Source organism: Sinohyriopsis cumingii, chromosome 13 (assembly GCF_028554795.1).
Source record: "Sinohyriopsis cumingii isolate HCF-2022 chromosome 13, ASM2855479v2, whole genome shotgun sequence".
Classification (NCBI taxonomy): domain Eukaryota; kingdom Metazoa; phylum Mollusca; class Bivalvia; order Unionida; family Unionidae; genus Sinohyriopsis; species Sinohyriopsis cumingii.
Genome location: NC_142973.1, coordinates 73,749,221 through 73,770,760, shown reverse-complemented (window position 1 = coordinate 73,770,760; position 21,540 = coordinate 73,749,221). Strand labels below are relative to the sequence as shown.

The following is a 21,540-nucleotide window of genomic DNA, read 5'->3' as shown; positions in this document are numbered from 1 at the left end:
CCCCCATTAATTGTGCGGGTGCCTCCGTTATTGGCAATATCATGCTAAGGAAATGGGAGCTAAGTTCCCTACCGAAGAAAATATCGGGGTTGGCTGCCCTGGAATCGAACCGGTTAACCTTGAATTAGCAATCCCACCTTCTATAATGTTATTGCGGATCCCTGTGTTCGCTCCAATAAAATAATCAGTCACACTAGCGAATAACCTGTTTAGTAATGGAAAAACTGAACTTTCTGGACCAAAGAAAATGCAAAATGTGCCCAACAATTGGCCTAGGTTGGCAAATTGGTTTATTTTATTACTTTCTTTCTAAGGTATGGATGTATAATTAGTGCAAAATCCTAGAATCTAAAAAGAAATAAATATATTCGATATACAAACAGTTTCAGCCATTTTATATTTTAGAACAAAACAATTTTTTTAAAGCTCTTTAGTGTTTACTTTTTTAGGAACTTTATAATAGGTTTCTTCGTGCACCTTCACGTTCATATTTATCATTTTGCGTTAGATTGACGTGTACTTTTTGTCTTCTTCATGATGGTGTTAATGTGAAATCCTTGGTTTTCTCTGAAAAATATTTAACAGAAAACCAAGCTAGTTTCCAATTCTGGTTGATGCCTCAATGAGTAAAACTGATCTTCATATGACGCTGGAAAACAACACTATTGCCTTCACATAATGCTTCATCCTGTATTCAACTTAGGTTTTAATAGGTTGTCGTCGGTCACCTCTGCATTCACTTTTAATTGGAAAAAAGTGAACAAACTGAAGTTAATTTTTATATATATATCAAACTCATGATTTCAATTCCAAATATTTTCTAGAACCTTTGTCAGATTCTTTGGGAAACGCAGTTAACAACCGAAAAGACATTTCTGAAAGATTAGGGAAGAAAATAATATGTGATAGCAGAGATTTTTCGAGAGAAACGAGAGGGCCAGATGTGGAGAAGTTTGTCACCGATCAATTAAATTCTTCCAGTGAAAAGGTGAACCGAAACAACATCGCATGATTGGGTGATCGACACTGCTGAATTTAAGCGATACAAATTTGCAAAGTCTCCATAACCTGAATATTACATGAACCATTATGTATATAACGATAATTCCAAAGTAAATCAATATCGTTCATGATCTTAGTGAAAATGAAAGAAGTTACAAGAAAAACCTCATTTCATTATAAATATTAGAGAAAAACAGTGTATGTGTGATAACCAATTAATGCAATAACAGGGATATAAAAGGACAGGAATAATTAATAAGTTTATTAGAAACATGTTCTCTACGTACATATTTTACATGGACTTGAAAAGTTGTGAAATTCATGTTCAAATGTATATCTGACAGATACCTCAAAGATGAGGCTTTTATCAAGGAAATATTTTTTCTTCAGAAAAATAAAATCGAACACGGCAATTTTCCAGCATTTGTTTAAGTTGGCAGGACATGGAACTACTATATTCATTAGACGGAAGATGTTTAGAGCGGAGACTTACATGGCCAAACATTTTTGTTACTAGACAACATTCAATTCGGTTAAGAATTTGTATACATTATATAACAAAGTATGAAAAAGTCATTTGTACGTGAGTTATAATTATCATTATTTCTTTATCTAACTCTCTGTCTACAGTTCTTTCACCCACAGAAACACATACATGATTGCATGTAAAAGCAGACATTAAGCCCAAAGGAAAAAATGACAAACAACAGTATTAAATAATTCTGCAAATTAAAATTTTAACCTGACTAGTCCATTTGAGCATGTTTCCTGAAGTACCGTAAATCAGACAAATTCGAGCACGTGTCTGATGCTGCCAAGAGAAGCCAGCATGTGGTTACTGGATTTGTTATTATTGCACATTAATTGTATTTGTTATTATTGCACGGTAATGGTATTGGTTATTGCACGGTAATTGTATTTGTTATTGCACGGTATGGTATTTATTATGATTGCACGGTAATTGTATTTAGTATTCATTTGCATTGATACAGTTGCATAAAGCTATACAGACCAGAGAAAACAAAACCGTTTTCCATACATTCATTTTTATGTCCTTTTCAATAAAAACAAAAGCCATTATAAAAGACACGGTTTTCACTAAAGGTAGTGTTTCTCCTAATGTCTGTTCTTGACTGCACAGAAGGTATTAAATTGAAAACAAACGATATAATATCAAAACATGGTTTTATAAGTCCAACAAAGTCAAGCAATCTGCATCATTAATATTCAATGAAAAGGACTACAGTATATTGCATTCTGATCCAATTTGAGACTGACCTGTCAAAATTTTAAATCACTTTCAGCTACATTGCGAAAAAATGTTTCGAAGAAGTATATTTCTAGTCTCATAGGCAAGTTTACTTTATAAATTTAACACTGAAATAGACTTTTGCATATTTTGCTCAGTTATTTTGTGTATCTCCGCAATACTTTTAAAATTACGTCTGATTTCATTAAGTATGAAAACTCGCTGGGCTGCCCTCGATAATGCTCCGAGACTCGTCTGATGCACTAAATTCACCTCAGATCTGCTTGAATGTACTTCTTGCAATGAACAGTTCGATCCAGGTCCTATGTTCAAGCGTCATTCATCTGAATATGCGATCATGTCTTTCACTAAGACATGTTATGAAGTGTAGGGACCCCATTCAATAGAAATCCGTCACCACAAATTATCTTCGGTCTATCTTACATGACACACTTTTCGTAATACGGTGTGTGGTGCAGAGCGGTGTTCATCCCATTGCCTCCGTATGCAAAATAGGGTTTCCGGTCACATTGACTACTCTGTGCGAAGGATTGGGGTGGTAACCGCATCCCTGAAAATAAATAAATAAATAAATAAATAAATAAATAAATAAATAAATAAATAAGTAAAATCAAACTATTTGAAAATATGTAAACCACACACACACACAATTCTGCCTACTATTATCAAACATTCTTCTAAATAATACAGGGACAGCATTTTCCGTTCTGTCTGGTGTATATTTATAATTCTCTATAATTAATTCTATATACCTTGATTTCTTTCATAGGAATCCGGAATGAGCTTGTAGATACATGAGAATTAATTACTAGGTCGTCATGCGAGTGTGTCTGCTACACACGAGTGCATATAACGCCGATTGAGTAACATCATTATTTTGATGATGAGTGCTTAGTCGTGAGGGAATATGGGCTCGTGTGTGCAGGCAAGGCGATGTGTGCCGTTTACCCGCGGATCTGGGTTCGAATTTACGTAGAGACGAATTAAAAATTCTCTAACCTGTATGATAGTATTGTTTGTATTAAAATATTAATTCTGCCTATTATTATCAAGCATTCTTCAACAGAATCCAGGGATAGCACTTTCCGTTCTGTTTGTTCTCTCTCTCTCTCTCTCTCTCTCTCTCTCTCTCTCTCTCTCTCTCTCTCTATATATATATATATATATATATATATATATATATATATATATATATATATATATATATATATATATATATACTTCTATACATAATCATTGTTTGTCTGCGCTTACTTGGATTTTTTTTCCACCGACAAGGATCCTAACGGTGCCCACATAATTACATTTAAAAGGGTTAAACAAAATATGAAAACTATTTTGTGCAAGGAAAGTAAGAATCTAACGTATATTAATTAAAATATGTATGTATAGAACTGCGATGACTGTGTCCGAAATGGAAGAATCTATTGTATACCAAAGATATGCTTTATTGGTTGTTTTCCTCCTTTAGTTCGAAAGCGTATGTTAATGATGATTGGTGCAAGCATGTGAGGATAGCGGATGGAATCGATTACAAATTCTTGTTTAATGTCAACTGATTCTGTCTAGTTTCAAGAGATGAAAGGAAAACAAATAAAATGTTTTGTTTTGTACTTTATGGATATTTGTAGGCTATTTTCTCAGAATAAGTTTTCGTTAACGTGATATAAATATAATCGATATTCAGGATGCAAATATCCCTAAATGTTACCAAATCATCTGTCACCAAGTTATACAAACAAATGAGGACAATTACAGCAGACGCGAATTTTATAGACACTTATATTAAATTTCAGCCAGTAAATTTACTTTAAAATACAATTTTATTGAGCTTAAAATTTCGATGCTTCAAGAAGAATTTGTGGGAGCAATATTATCATGCCTTAATATAACAGTGAAATTCCATTATTCCTTTAGCACAAATTTAATTTCCATAACTGTAACAAGTTACACAACAAACCATATTTTAAATACTTTCATGAATATCAATTTATTTAAATTTTGATGTAAGTTTGCTAATTAGTAAACATCTCTTCTTTTCATTTTACTATTATTTAAACACAAAATATATCATTGTCTTAAAATAGACTTGTATAGATTGTCCTTCAACACGTTACATTTGTAATCTTATTAAATATATTTGTCCAATACAAGCAAGAAGTGACAGAATAAACTATTCCTGCATTATTAGTTCGTTTCCAGTGATATAAGCCGATATATCTAACGATATAGTATAAAGTGCGTTCTCGACATCATATCGTCACCATCAACATCATGATGAAAGGTACGCACAAGTAAATTTTATCGCAGTCGTCATCATTCGCATTAACACATGTACTAGTAGTCATCTTTACCATCATCATCATCATCATCATCATCATCATCATCATCATCATCAGTTTCATGATAAAAGGCAGCAAATCAGGTGAATATTAAAATGATCTTTGGTACGGAAAGAAATCGAAGGCTATACAAGTTTGGCCATTATGTCTTGTAACAATAAAAAAAAAACCGTTATGATAAGAACAAACAACAGTTCTATTACCTTTGTTTTGCAAGGAATACATAGCTTCATGCATTTAAATCTCCTGCAACTACAGTTGTATGGAAGAATTTGAACGAATTCATATTTTCCCATGCAAATGCAGTAACCTTTTTATAATATACTCATTTTGTTTTCTACCTAAGGCTTAGTAATAAAAAATACACAGTAACAATATTAGTGCACACATAGCATCGACCTGCGACCTTTCAATTTCGTCGCGCTCTCGAGATAAAATTCTCGTTTTGGTCTACATAAAATTGAAATTTAGAGATCATATTGTGAATAAATGCGCATTGACAAAACTTTTCCAGTTTGTCTGAAATGGATGGATATTGTTTCTCTGTTGATCCAATTCAATTTTGATTTTCTACTTGTGATGGACTGGATTTAGTAGCGGAGTTAATTCCATGCAATGTAGCAGTGGTGGAACAGCTTTGAATAAACTGCACTCCTGTCATTGATTATTTTCATCATACCTGTGAAACGTTTTATTTTTTAAAACTGAAATTGTCAAAAGACACTATGGAATATTACATTCATTTCGTTTAGGGTGCAGTAAGGAGAATGTGGTTTCTGTTGGAAATGTATCAAAATTACAGTACACTATTACGGAATGTATCAAGTTTTAGAATCCATGACAATTAATTCTGATTTTCAGAAATAAGAAAGTACATTTTGAGGAAATTCGAGATGCAAAAATGTAAGTATATTTATTGGCATTCTTATTAACAGCTAAAGAAGACACGTGTCTTTATGCCCTGCCACTTGCATGGTCTTTACTGGAGGGAACCCATTTACATGTCCTGTATGGTTTCTATCGCTAACATACATCCCAAACATTATATCAAAACACTTTAAGCAGAAATAAGACTCTGAGGCTCTTCGTTTTCTACCGAAACCTTCGTTTGCATCTTGTTGTCTGGAACTTAGTTTTTTTTATTGATTTGTAAAATGGTACGTATCTGATAGATATTCAGTAGCCCTTAACCTCACTTTGCTTATCTATGCCATTTTTATAGACCCTGTTTAGTTCATCCACAAACCAATCTAGTAAACCAAAAGCTTAATGTCTGCTACATGAGTGTGTTTTGTTTGATTACAAAGTAGTTCCTAATACACGATACTATTTGTAGACACACTTGTCGTGCGATATGAAGCCGAACAGTAAGGAAAACTACTGCATGATTCTGACGATGTAAAGTTAACAGAGAAATAAAAGAGAATATATATATATATATATATATATATATATATATATATATATATATATATATATATATATATATATATATATATATATATATATATATATATATATATATATATATATATATATATATATATATATATATGCGCCAGTGATTCGTAAGACTATGATTTCCTCACACTATAAATGTATGAATGAATAAACAAATAGATATGTACAAGAAGATACATACATATTAATAAATCAATAAATGAATAATCTACACAGATACACTAAATCCAAACATCTTCGTAATTTTAGAACAAAACCTAATTAATAAATGTTGTAGTAAAAGAATGTGAGTCAGAAACAAATGAGTGACAGAAGAAATAAATGGAAACCTGATAAATGAACTACCAATACCTGTATGTTTGGTATAGAATTCTAACATTTCATTGTCAAATTTTATCTCTACAAACCTATTCTGTCCATGTTTGCTAACTGTACTGTGGAAATTTGGTTATTTTCAGGGTAAGAGAAGCATGAGGTCAGTTCATTAAAACCCGTCTCTTGGTATTCATTTACAAATTAAGTAATTTAATTAATTAATTAACTAATTAATTTGAAAAGGAACTCTTTTGTTGAATTGGTTATTTAGTTTTAATTAATATTAGTTCACTGAAACGTTAAGATCTATCTGACATGGTGTTTTAGGAAGGAGCATACTTTTCGTTGATTGTGTGGTTTTTGATTTGTATGATTTCATTGTTATCAAATGGTTTTTGTGTTTGTTACGTTAGTGGGGTCTCTCTACAGATAAAGCGTACTTTTGAGAGAATGACAGGTGTAGGATGAAGTTGTTTCCATTTGCAACATGTACAATGGAGAGAATTTTGGCAAATCTCTAAGTTACGTTCATGTCCTGTGGCTGAAATGTCTTTGGATATTGTATGTGAAAATCGTACATGATCTAAACATACAGCAAACCAAAATGACTGCTCTCATGTGCGCGAAAAATCTGCGTGAATTCGACAAAAGTACACTATCTTTAGCAGCTATTAAAACTATGAAAACGAATATTGCCAGAATAGACAATATCAGCTTCTGAAAGTGCAATGAATGAATTATAAAATATATATTTAAAAAAAAATTGAAAATGTTATCGGCTGTTTGCTTTTTTATACAATTTACATCCAAAGTCCAGTAAGTAAAAATGACCAAGCGGAGGTAGCGGTCTTTTTTTCAGATTCATATCCGAGGTAAAGCCAAGCTGTATAATCTATGAACCAAACTACACCCATCAATCATACACCAAAATAAAGGGAATCAAACGGTCTTTTAACAATGCATAAGATATGCAAGATCTTTTTAAATAACCAGTATAATTAGTGAGGAAAATCTGGAAAATTATTATTTTTAAAAATCTAATTTCTTTGCTAAATACGAAACTATAGAGTGCCACCAATACACCCTTATAATATTTAAAAAATTTAACGTGTAATAACACGTCATGACAAACAAATGACATTATAACGTCATGCAAATTAACAGCGTGACGACCGAACATAGTTCAAAGTCATTTCGCCACACACATCTATGATTTGGTCAAAATAAAACATTTTCTTTTGTTATGCGATATACAAAATGTTACAGCTGTGCTTACTTCCGATGAAATTGACAAAACTAAAATAATTTAAATCTTTTGGTTAGGAAGAGTTAAATTATTCGACGAACTTCATACATTTCATTTAAAATGATACTCGGATAAGATCATTTAATATATCCTTATTCTTCTTTTAAGGGCAGAGTTTTGTTAAAATTTTAAATTTTACATAATAATTGTAGACAAATTTGGGTTACAGTTATTATTTGAAGTTCAGTATGCATATAAGTCCGCTTGTTAATGGGCTAAAATCAAATGTCATGTATTTCCTCAATAAGAAAAGTGGAATTTGTTTTAAAGCAACATATTTTCTTAAATATCACAACTGTATCCAGAGATTTTAAGTTATTTTGAGGAGGAGTGAGGGATAGACGGAGTAGCGTCCCTCCGCCCTCCCAACGAAACGAGCGCGAAACAACAGGCACGTTTCCTAGAGCAAGTTTTCTTTAAGCTTAGATGGTCATAATTAAGTCCTGGAAACACTTAAAAAAACAGAAGTATCTATGGACTTTCTTTACAATTAGATGCTTACTATTACGCTCTGTAAGCGTTTGAAGTGTTTGATCTTCTGGGACCTACATCCCCGGCTCCCTACACACACACACAACAACAACAACAACAACACACACACACACACACACATACATACATACATATATATATATATATATATATATATATATATATATATATATATATATATATATATATATATATATATATATATATATATATATATATATATATATATATATATATATATATATATATATATATATATATATATATATATATATATATGAGCACACACACACTGCAATAGGACAACAAAACATTGCACTTAGTGTCATTTCACTATCTGAAACATTCTTTTGATCGGACCTCTACTAAATTCATAAACAGTAATGTTAGTTTTCAAAGAAAATGGTGGAATTGCCTTTACTTGTCTGAGGGACTGCGGACGGAAAGATTGTACGCCTCATTACAAAGCTTAGTGGGCGTCTTTTCACACCAACCATAATCCAATGGAGGTCACAAAGCGGGGCCTGTCGACAGACCATTTAAAATACCGGTGTCATAAAATTATTCAGACCAAGAAAAGTGGATAGATTTTCCTTTTATCCATTGCTACACGTTTTCTTTTCTGGAATGTCTTTCTTAAAACAAAACGATCCAATTATCAGATAAACGGAGGCTAATGTAAACAGATCTGTAAAAAGGGCATTTAAAGATCCTTTATGGTGGGAAGGGTGATACGAGACGAGATTGGACCCTTCTTCTATGGAGTGTCCCTGTCTCAGGAAAAGAGAGTAATTTTTCATGGGAGTTTATTCTGTTAGTGCACAATGAAAGACGTTTATGGGACCTTTAAAATATTTTCATTATTTTGTACGTATTAGTTTCATGTTTATGTCAAAAGTAATGATAAAATAGACCCCACTCGATGAAATTTTCGGATGTTAAAAGGAGTGAATTTCGTTAGCCTAAACAGATTTTCATCATTATATGCACCGTAAAACAAATATTGTAAACAAATTAAGATGCAAAGAGAATAAATGTATGCAAATAGTGTATTTATAATAAAGAAAACTAGCCTATTCGAGGCTTTATGTATTTCTACATTTTAAGTAAATATTGTTTTTTTTTTTAAAAAGTGCTTGTGTTTTGGGTTCACTAGATGCGATCACTAGCTGTCTTGTCTAGTACAGAAGGTGATACATAAAACTGGCGTGATATTAGGCACTGATGTAGACTTCATGACCACGATCACTATATTCTTGCACATTTCGAAATATTTGTAAAATAAATACGCATTCAAAATACGCACACGCACACGTACACATATACCAGAGAGATTTTATATTTTAAGCAAATTACCCAAATTATGGATTTGTTGTCAAAAGATGCTTCTATTAACACTACCAATACCAGACGTAAATTACTTTTAAATATTAGGATAAAATATTACTAATAATTTAATACTTGTTTATCTAAAATCTCGACTTTGAATGAGGCATTCTTCTTGACGAAATAAATATTCGTCATGCCAACTTTTGTGATTTTTTAGCAGCTTCTTTTAAATTATGATATACACCAAGAACGTTTGTAGAACAGTGAAACATCTAATAGGTGTCTTTAAAACTGCGAACCACACAATGAACATCTGTAGAGCAGTAAAACACTCAAAAAAACGTCTTTAGGACTCAAAACTACACAATGAACATCATTACAAATCTCGTTGGAACTGCGAATTATGAACGTCTTTAGAACTGCGAACCACACAATGAGCATCATCACAAATCTCGCTGGAACTGCAAACTATGAACGTCTTTAGAACTGCGAACCACACAAAGAACATCATTACAAATCTCGTTGGAACTGCGAACTATGAACGTCTTTAGAACTGCAAACCACACAATGAACATCATTACAAATCTCGCTGGAACTGCGAACTATGAACGTCTTTAGAACTGCGAACCACACAATGAACATCTGTAGAACAGTGAGACATCCAATAAAGGTCTTTAGAATTACGAACCAAACAACGAACGTCTGTAAAACAGCGAAACAACCAACAAAAAACGTGAACCACACAAAGAGTGAACATAGAACAGTGACATTAAATATAATTTGTTTGCTGGATTAAAAACTCCTTTCATTTTTATAACACTTTGTTCTACTAATAAAACGTAAGTTGTCATCCCTTGAATGTTGAAGAATATAAAAAAAACAATGATAACTATGAGACTGTGCGTGCGGGAGTTTTCATACTGAAGTAATGTCATGCAACATTCAGATTTGGTTGAAAGTCTGCTGAGATAAAGAAAATGGTAGCAATAAGAACATAATCTTAAACCAACTACGTTTCATATTTAATGTTTGATGCAAGTAAAATAAATAAATTTGGTCTACATACAGCATCACTTCATATTTTCGTAGATCAATGTCAATGGGAAGCATGATTTCAATGATATGATTACGTAGCGTGAGACCTTGTTAGTGATCTCCCGTGGCGATGTGTTGATGATTACGTGGTTCGGTGGCTGATATGAGAACATCATCTGACATCATATATCAGTAGGATGCAAATGAATTTATGTAACATCTCTGCTACCATGGAATCTTTAGATAGGTAATACTAAGCTGCTACCTGTCAATTCAACCTAACGAAGCTGAGGTGCGATAGGTGAATACTCTGTCCAAAAAATGTATTCATATATATATATATATATATATATATATATATATATATATATATATATATATATATATATATATATATATATATATATATATATATATATATATATAAGAGTACTTTTTCAACTACTATCATGGACATAATTAGGCCTTTATTCGCAAATCAGAGCAATAATGTATTTTCGGGCTATTTGGGGGTCCGAAAATTGAATTAAATCATCCACATACGGTCATTACTAAGACGTATCAAGGACTTGCGACTTCAGGAAGAAGTTTTATTTTATTTATTTATTTATTTATTTATTTATCTATTTATTTATTTATTTATTTATTCTAGCGCTAATGCATGATCGATATATTTTTGTGCCAGTCCCAATGCTGTGTTTTCATATTTTATGAATGATAAAAGTTTATAAAATTGGCAGTCTTTTTAGTCCTGAAACATGTGACCTTACTCAGAATAAGTTAGTTCTTACAAAATATGATCCCAGAAATTAAAAGATTAATTTACAAGCTAGAAACAATGGAAATAGAAGTGATAAGAAATTAAATCGAGTATTGTTATATCGCAAGTTTTACGGATGACCACAGAAATCATTAAATTATTGTCAAGATGTAATTTACTCCAACATTGCGTTAATAAATGCAAGTATCTTACTTTTCAAAGTTCCGCTACTCATGACATGCACGATGTCAGAGTGAAATCTTCATTAGGTGTGGGAGTAATATGAAGACTAGAGATGTTAGTCCTAAAAGAAATCCGCTCTGGTCTTCAGCTGTTGTTTATTGACTATATGGACAAGCTGAACGAATCTTGAGTCCTCCTTACTCTAAGTAATTCCAAAACAGTTTCTAACTGCATATTTTCAGTATTTTGTACAGCACAAGTCAAGGTGAGTCATGATCACTGAGTTACAAGACAGCGGAATTGTTGTTGTTGTTGTTGTGGGGTTTAACAACATTTTTCAGCACACGATAGGCTGTGTATGGCGGCCAGTATTAATGGTGGAGGAAGAACCCGGGAAAACCCCGGGAAGAACCACCGACCCACGAGAAGCTACTGGCAAGCTTTCTCACATACCCACATTGGCCGAATCCTAGACTCGAACCCACGCAGACCGAGGTGAGAAGGCAGTGATCCGTAACGGAGAGCGTTTTAGACCACTCGGCCACTCTGGGCCCCCAAGACAGCGGAATACCCTCCGAAAACAAACGACTAGGGATGGGCAATTACTGTGCAGTATTGCATCGAGAACAGTTGAGGAGCGCTTTCATAGATGCCTTCCATCTCATGTCGTCACTTGTTGAATCTTTGAATCCACTGTTTGTAATTTAGGGGAAAATTGTTTAAATTGTTTAAATTGCACTTGAAGTCAGACGGAGGCTTTCTTTAAGTGAACTATTTTCCTATTACTGATACTAGAGAAGATGACACCTCGTATATCCATAATATTGACTGAAATTTGCTTCTACTTTTTTATTTTAAATTTAGTCTGAGTAATATCGATGGTGGCGTTAACATAACTTTTATATTAAATGTTTGTTGAAAAAGATGCTCGATAAACATGTTTTTCTAAGATAAAATAAAGAATGGAATAAAATTATATAAGACACTGGAAAACTTTATTTTTGAAAGGACAACAAACCTAAAGTGAACCTACCCGTTTTTGGTGGCTTGTGTAGAATATATTTTTCTTGTGTTGCAGACATACAGTGTATAGTGTAAATATATTTAACTTTGCTTTGCTTTTCTAAGGTTCACGAAAAGCAATCATGAATTGAAAACGTAATTTTTAGGACATAACTACAAGAAAAAGGCAAAAATGGATGTCTGGAGAAATCCCCCTCTCCAATAGATTAAGAACTTTAAATAATGTAATACTAAGAATCCAGTTATTAAAGACAGTTAAAGATCTTAAAATAGCGCAAGAACGAAGAATCAACAGAGCGAACTATTTTAACTGTAATGGAATCACAATGAAATTCATTTATTCTCTTTATATTTCAAAATGTACCCTGTCAACTCAAACTGTGTTGATTATCGTCAATTTTACTTCACATATTTTGCTATTTATTTGGAAAAAGAACAAATACGCCATTGGCTTACTCTTCAAGATCTACGCAATTCAAACTACAATGCTATTAAACTCATGTTTCAGGTAATTCAAACTACAATGCTATTAAGCTCATTTTAAATAACATAACATATTAATGAACTTGGAATTTAAAAAATATCTTATGTTATAATCATAATCATAACAGATAAAACGCAAGTAAACACCAGCCCATTTTTACAAGGTACTTAAATCCTAAGCGATTTTGGACAGTTTAAAGGAAACTAAAGATTCGGCATTTCTGTTTAAACAGTGATCGAGGGTCGTCTTTCCTCTCGAACGCATCCCTGCGGAGTTTTGTAATTACGTTCTCAGAAGTCGGTTTCGATTTCAAAATATCACTCAATCGTTTTACTTAGTTTGCGCAGCATCTATGGAACGTATTAACAGCAGAAACAACATTGCTAACAAGACAACGGGCGACTTATTGCGCTACCTATCCCCGCCGATCGGAACAAATTCTAAACCAAATATTTACAAATTTCACTTGCTCGCGAGTTTCTACGTGTCAGGAGTCAGGTTACTGTTTCACAATGGTACATCTGTGCATTGCATGTGCTTGTACATGTACTACTCTCGCCACAAGACCATTTCTATTAATTAAGGCCACTTCCAGCCCTGTTTCTCCACAGATTCCGACGCCATAATGGTCCCTTGAGTGCTAATTAGGATTACATAACTAACGATTTCTCGAGGCAGACGAGATGTGAACGCGAGATGTTGATGTAGTTATAAGCTGGATTCCACTGGTCAGTGCAATCTGGTCAAGGGTCATTTTATCGCGATCATAATCTCGATAGCATCCCGTCTCAAATTGCTTGTAAAACCACGGATTTTACACTTCCTTTAATTGGGCAATTACACTACATAATGTGATAACTGTATAAGAAATGTCTGTAGCTGTTAACTTGGAAGCATTCATCTGGCTGGTCATAATTGCTTAGATAGTTTCCTCCATTTAAAAGCTTTTTTAAATAATATTCTAGCCATCTGACCACAAAATTTAGACTTTAGAGGAAACACATAAATAGTTCCAGTTTGGGTGTGTGAAATACGGACTGAACATCGGCATCAAATAACCACATCCACATAAGAGATTATATGGGCATGTAATAAACAGCTTTTATTACCTATCCATTTAACTTGACAACTATCAAAGTGTCTTCTTTGATGTCCGCGCATCCATATTTCTGGATGCAGTGACTGGAACTTTGATAAATCCCAATTGTATTGCATTCAGACTGTAAAGCTACACATATTTCAGAAGCGTAAAAGTGTGTGTGTGTGTGTGTGTGTGTGTGTGTGTGTGTGTGTGTGTGTGTCCGACTTGGCATAAAGAACTCATTTGATACGGCGTATGAATACGTCTTGGCCCGATGGCCTTGACGTATCTCTACGCATCAAACAAACACGTATATAGTTTTGTAGATGTGATAGTTTGTGCCCAGACAAAAGGAAAAGAAATCAGAATGCGGCTTTAAATCGTAACCAAAAATCGTTATGTTGAACACGTATTTATTGCTTGGACTTTTATCAGTCTTGAATTTGCATCGAACCCTGCGTATATGAATCTGAACGTTTTTGCAATTTGTAGGTTGAATTTTGTGTCATAATATATGAATGCCAAAAACTGAAATTTCTTAGGTTATAAAAAAATACACAATAATTTTTCATGTGAGTGTAAAATTTTACCTTTGAACAGATAACGTAAAATGTGTACCCAGCTCCTGTCTTCGTGGAATTTAAAAATATCCAAAGTTGGGTTTGCCATAATGTATTTAGAAATGTACGTGTGCAATTTCACGATCATATCCTAATCCGCCACACTTGATTTCAATTGTCTCAACTTTACTCTTCTTTTCTGTTGAACAGAGGAGCTGAAACACTATTCACGTGCATCAGAGATGAGGTATGCCGGGGTCTTGTGTTAGTCCCATTACATTACGTAGCATTAAATATTGTTTAGAAACCCGTCCACTTAAACTACTTTTGGGTACATTATCTTGTTTGTTTTATGAAATATAACATTCCTGTACTTCTACAAGAAGTTTTATTCTCCATTTTATATAAACAAGAGTATTACCCACAAATCTGACTTTTTTGTGACAATGTTGGAAAGGGGGAAAATGATGATTCGATAACGTAGTCAAACATTAATTCTAATGGTTTTCGATACAATAGAAAATAATTAGAGTATTAGGCAACATATTACACGGGCCAGTATAACACTGAAACAATTCAGACAGTGTCGTAGAACGAATGCCTTGTTTTCATCACTGTATTGAATAGGGTCTGAAACACTGGTGACCCCTGCCGTTTCCATTGACAGCAGGTTAAATTTGAGATCGTATCTTATACACCGGTTGCTCAACAATGACAATGGCTGCACTTGTAGACCTTTGGTCACCTGGAGTGCTGACATATGGAATTAACTGATGAAAATTTAATTCCGTTGCACGATTTGATTAATGAACCTAATTAAAATAGAGCTGAAGTAACTTTTCACTTCTTTGAGCCCCTCCTCCGAAAGTTGTGTATGAAACCCGGCATCGTATTAAAAAAAACATCAAGAAACATAACTATTATAGCTGAGTACTCCATACTCCCTATCACGTGCTCCTTTTCCCTATTCAATTAGAATATTTTGTACTGTAAGGGAGTTTAAGAAAATCGGTTGCATTTAATTTATTAAACTATCCCCCTGAAAAAGGTGGACTATTTTTTCTTTTCTCTCTCGGCTTTGTGCAGAACAATAATTTCTAATACACACACATATATATATGTGTGTATGTCTGTGTGTGTGTGCGTGTGTGTGTGTGTGTGTGTGTGTGCGCGCGCGCGCTTAAGTGCAAAATGGTAGTACCGAAACAAGCAAAACTTTCCCCACCACCTTCTCACAATTATTTTTCCTTTTTTCGTTAATCTGAAACATTACAAAAAAGAAATTTGGGAGTGTTCATGAGATCAATTCATCACAGCAAGGTAAAGAGTGAAATGATACGTTCTTGCATATATATACATGCTTAGGCACATGCTAGATATAAAAATAAAGCTCCAAATGTATTCTTTTTTATTGTTACGGCTGTCTTCAAATCTATTCCTATATATTTTTTCGATTAAGCATCTATGACAACTGTTGCAATAATTCATAAATTCATAAGGCAAAATATTTTGAGTCGTTTTCTGGTTGTTTCTTAATTGTTGTTAGGCTTCAAAAAAAGCTTGTTGGATTTTTCTTTACTTGATGGCTACGTATTTTATCTTTATCGTTCTGGAAATGTTTCTGAAAAGTACCGTACACACCTACATACTTACCAACCAACCATTCAACCATCCATCCATCTATACCTACATCTATACATACATCCATATATCCATGCATGCATACATACATACATACATACATACATACATGCATACATGCATACATACATACATACATACATATACATGCATGCATATATAAATAGATACATCTCATAACTTGCATCTCCATATAATTCGTCCACTTTTTCATCGTAAAACACACATGGCTGTTATAGTTTAGAATTTTCATCCCATGGTAGAAATCACTTTGCTGTTGATATGATAATAAAGTATTGGGTTGTTCCCAGAAAAGGTTGAACAAAAAGAACGTATAAACTCTTTGAATTTAACTGCTAAACTTTCTTCAACAAAAATTCTCTTTGAATTTAACTGCTAAACTTTCTTCAACAAAAATTCTCTTTATCCATAAGCAAAAGTCTGATAGATTGGACTGTTTTGTACCTTTTTATAAGGTGCGACAATACAATAACAACTGCACCATACCCATAAATGTATAGGTCAAATCCTTTTACTTCTGTAATACGACTGTATATTGCCCATAAATAAACAACAACAAAAAACACCACCCACCCCCAAAAACATGCTTTACTTCAGTGATTCGTATACATAAATTCTTATTAATGTAATATGTTCCCGACCTTGTGAAGTTGTCACATTCCATTGCTATCGAGTTCATGCTAATTACGTCTTGGTAACGGCTGATAATTAAAATTGTACAATAAACCTTTTCTTTTTCACTTCGCTCTTTTTCTTATGGTGTTCATTGGCATAGAACATTTACTGTGACATCCCTGTAAAAATCATTAATTCCCATTACGCGAGTAAGGTTCATATCTGCATTGGCATTTTTACGTGAGGTCATTAAAGTCGCACCTAAATGCAAAGTTATCTTCAAAATGTTCGAAAGGAATGTCTTGGGAGAATTTTGAGTGCAAAAAGCAAAATTGTCAAACCAGGAACTTCTGCGCTAGCGTTGTCGCTTATAGTAGCGATTTATTTTCGCGGATGAATCCAAAAGTTTTCTCTACGCCTTCTCAATTCTTTTTACACTAATTGTTTTTTTGCGTTTTTTGCGTTTTTGCGTTCGTGATTACTATGCTCTTCTGAAATGCGAATATTTTGCAGTAAGCAGCGCGAAGGCATTTAGCGTTGTCAATTTTGCCACAAATAAAAAGTAATGACGCAAATATTGGATTGAAAACATGAATGTCAGTGATTGGGAATTTAGAGAGAGAGAGAGAGAGAGAGAGAGAGAGAGAGAGAGAGAGAGAGAGAGCAGATAAGATACTTTGGATGAAGAGCAACAAACGTCGTCTTTAAACCATTGTTGAAAAATGAACGAATATTCTTTAACAAGGAAAACTGTTATACAAAACTCCGCAGATATTCTCTATGTTCTGGTGGAATTCTATTTAAGGTAAAATATATTTCTTACAATTTTTAATTCGATGTTCTTTTGTGGCCCATGTAATTTTGTATCAGTTGAAATGAAGTAAATAAAACACGCATACTAGTGAGAAAAAAAAAGATAAAATAAAAGCTTGCATACATTGGAAAAAGAATCTTGTGATTTGTTAACATTATAATTACTATAATATTCTTAAGTTGTAAATAGGCGTGTTGAACGCTGACATACAATGTTTTTTTTATTATACAGTGAATATGGAACTATGGAATCAAGCCTAAATATGCACACGCTGAGATACTTTCCATCTACACACACACACAAACAAACACACACATACACGTACATAACCCGCTAGTTCAAAGTTAAAATATTTGTTTTGTATGTTCTTTTACTTTTAATAAAACCACACACTTACTCATGAAAGCCCCGTGTCATGAGTAAAACAAATAATTCATTATTTTTTTGAACTTTAACTCGTATCGCTAGAAAGATCTGATGAAACGTAAATGATACATTTAAAAAATTATAAATGTGGAATATACCATCGCATTTCTGTGGTATAAATTACATTTTTATCACCAAATCTTTCAACAAATATTTATTGTATCTTTCTTTGCATAAGAATATAGAATGGATGAAAAAACTTTCTGTCCTGAGGAAAGCTATTTCTTTTTTTAAAATCTTTAAAACCGTTTAAAAATGCTTATTGTGTTTGCCTATGCCCCATTCAAAAAACTTGTGTAATTGGGAACATGCCACTTTTTCTTCTCTCTGTATATTGTTGGGTAATATTATATTTTCAACTTAATAAAATTCTCTTTGTGTGTAATTTTAACTCGCATTTACAAATAAATATACGTGAGAAAATAATTATAAGTTCGGACTTCAGACCTCCACATGGGGGGACGAGTCAACTGTGAATATCTAAGTGGTGACAGAGATGAATTTTCACAGTCATAGGTCTCAGCCTCCTCGTAACGACAAAAGACTCGATTAATTCCTGCTGTGTTTAGGGATTGTTTTATTTATATATGTTCAACTTTTCCTGGACAGTGCTCGTCAATAAAGCGATTATCATTTATTCATATTTAATTGATGAAACAATAGGAATTCTTTATTTTTGCCTAAAATACAAATACGACAAATTAACCAATCGTTTGCCAAAGATTATATTGTTGTTGTTGCTGCTGCTACCAATAATAATAATAATAATAATAACAAAACGAAAATAATAATAATAATAATAATAATAATAATAATAATAATAATAATAATAACAACAACAGTAGTATTTATAGTAGTAACAAAATAGAACGAAAGAAAGAAAAAAGAAAAAGAATCACATACTAATAACGAAATAGAATGAGCAAATTACCGGCTAGTGCTAAATCCATGGGTTCTGTTGACGTGGAGGTATTGTTGTGATATGGGGAGTTATCATTGCTGTTGGGAGACAAACTTGGGACCGATCCTGTACTTCCAGTAGGACTCATGGGCTGCTGTTTGATATAACGTTGAGCTGACCATGCTGATGTCATGCTTGACATTCCATCTCTGTCATACATTGGTAAATTACCGTTTGGCCCAGTTCCGACGTTAGTGAGATGCGCATAGTCTGGTGGCATTGAGCTCATCGCGCTCATGGCACAACTTGGCCCAAAACGTCCATTTACGTTGACGTTGACGTTAAAACTACAGCTGCCAAAATTATTTCCATGCTGTTGCATAGTATGATAATTGGACTGAGGTAGTGATGGATTTGACACAGGGATCATCCCGCTTGTGTCATAGCTTTGGGGAGAGTTCATTGGATAAGTCATGCCCATTGCTCCCATACTATTGTTGACATTCTGGTGAAACAAATCGTAAGGAGATCCTAACATGGAGGAAGGGTTGCCCATAGTGGGATTGACATTAAACATTCCGAATGGTTTTAGCCCTTGACACTTCCGTCTGAAACCCCTAGGACGTCTTCGGAAGGACCCTTCCTCAAACATAAATTCGGCTGAGGGATCGATGGTCCAGTAATGACCCTTTCCGGGCCGACCGAGTCCTTTTGGGAGTTTAATAAAACATTCATTTAATGACAGATTATGTCGGACAGAGTTTTTCCAGCCTTGGTACGCTCCTCTGAAGAAGGGAAAACGTTGCTGAAGAAATTGATATATCTCGCTCAACGTGCAACGTTTATTTGGAGACGCTTGTATGGCCATGACAATAAGAGCTATATAAGAATATGGCGGCTTTTCCTGCCGACGAACGCCAACCGTTGCTTTCTTGGGTGATTTTTGAGACGGTGAATCGGGCATGACGTTCGTTGTGGATGTCGCCTCTTCTTGATCGTCATCCTGACAGTTTTCAAGCTTGGACAAAGAATTATCTTGCAGTTCATCCAAATTATCTATCTCTGTCAACGGCTTGACGTCCGTATCGCCTATGTTTGCTTGATCCATAACAAGATGTGAATGTCCTTCCGTATCAGCACATACAGTAAAGATTGTTTAGAAAATAAAATTATGCCACAATTTATATTATGTTATGTTATTCAGCTGTTGGAAATAAAGCTGAAATGAGTTGACGATTCTGCAACAAAATAAATAGAAAATGCCCTCTTCGCTATGTTTAAAGTGCAATTTCCCGCAGGTTCGTCCACATTTCTGATCCAAAAATGTTTTCCACGAATGAAATCTCAACATAAAGTAATCTCCAGCAGCCACACTTCCAAGAGCGTTCCTTCACTGTTAGCACGTAAACTCAGTAGTGTCAGAGCACATGTAGAAGCAGACGAAATTAAGCCAGAGTGGACACTGTGCGCTCTCAATGAGAGAGGGACGGGGGCACTGTTATACAATCCAGCTGAGAGCTCATTTCATGCATAATTTGATGAGAATTTATCACTTGGTCTTGACTCCTTGTGCTGAAACCAGATCTTTAGTGATTGGTTGCTTAGATGTCAGTGGGAAGCTGGTGTTGATCCAATCAGAGGGCTGTTCTCAGCGGGAGGTGAACTTGTTCGCGTTATCAATACTAACCGTGGCGTATGATTGCTTCGATTTATATTGCAATACGAGTGAATAAGGATAGAATACATGATGGTGATGATGATGATAATAATAATAATAATAATAATAATACAACTACTACTACTAATAATAACAATAATAAAAATCACATAAATATTAATAATAATAATAATAATAATAATAATAATAATAATAATAATAATAATAATTATTATTATTATTATTATTATTATTATTATTATTATTATTATTATTATTATTATTTATGTTTTCTGTACAAAGTAAAGGAACTTCATACATTTGTACAAAATTTATAGATTAATGTTTTTTTTTATTGCTTTAAAGGAAACGAAAATTCAAATACATTTTATATGAGCAAACCTACTTGTAAATCACGACATTGGTCAAGGAACTATTTCTAGCAAAATATAAAGGGTATGAACAAATCCAGGGGAGTAGCTTTTTGATCAATTTATTTCGTAAGATTTGTCTCTTGTTTTTCTTTATAAATCTCAAGTATCCAGACATACAATTATATATTAGACAATTTGCTGTATTATGGAAACGTTATTTATGACAATTGCTTTTAAGAAAAGATGTAATTAGACCGTTTTCTAAAAAAATTACTTATTGGCGAGAGACATCAATTAAGTATTAATCTTTAATGTCATACATTTTACCTGTATTCATGCACATCAATGATAACCAGTTAAGTTCTATACGTGAAGAAACCTTTTCTTAAAACATGTTATTTCGATAGAGCCAAGACGTTAACAGCTATTAACAGGGATACGAATTTTC

At 33.5% G+C, this 21,540-nt stretch overlaps 1 protein-coding gene across 1 annotated transcript; it reads right to left on the bottom strand.

The window, feature by feature from the left end:
- Positions 1-1,237: 1,237 nt before the first annotated feature.
- On the bottom strand, positions 1,238-20,595 carry LOC149785831 (forkhead box protein F1-like). The gene is made up of 2 exons (XM_089931245.1): positions 19,092-20,595; positions 1,238-2,822 (listed from the first exon to the last, which is right to left on the bottom strand). Exons 1-2 carry the CDS (start codon positions 20,167-20,169, stop codon positions 2,692-2,694), a joined length of 1,209 nt encoding a protein of 402 aa, XP_089787371.1. The 5' UTR covers positions 20,170-20,595; the 3' UTR covers positions 1,238-2,691.
- Between the last annotated feature and the right edge of the window lie 945 nt (positions 20,596-21,540).

Bases quoted from the DNA above. Each gene is read 5' to 3' on its own strand.
- LOC149785831 (XM_089931245.1), bottom strand. From the start codon at position 20,169: ATGGATCAAGCAAACATAGGCGATACGGACGTCAAGCCGTTGACAGAG. The intron at 2,823-19,091 runs GTAATTTGCTCA...ATTTATTTTCAG, and splicing joins CATGGATTTAGCACTAGCCG to GGATGCGGTTACCACCCCAA.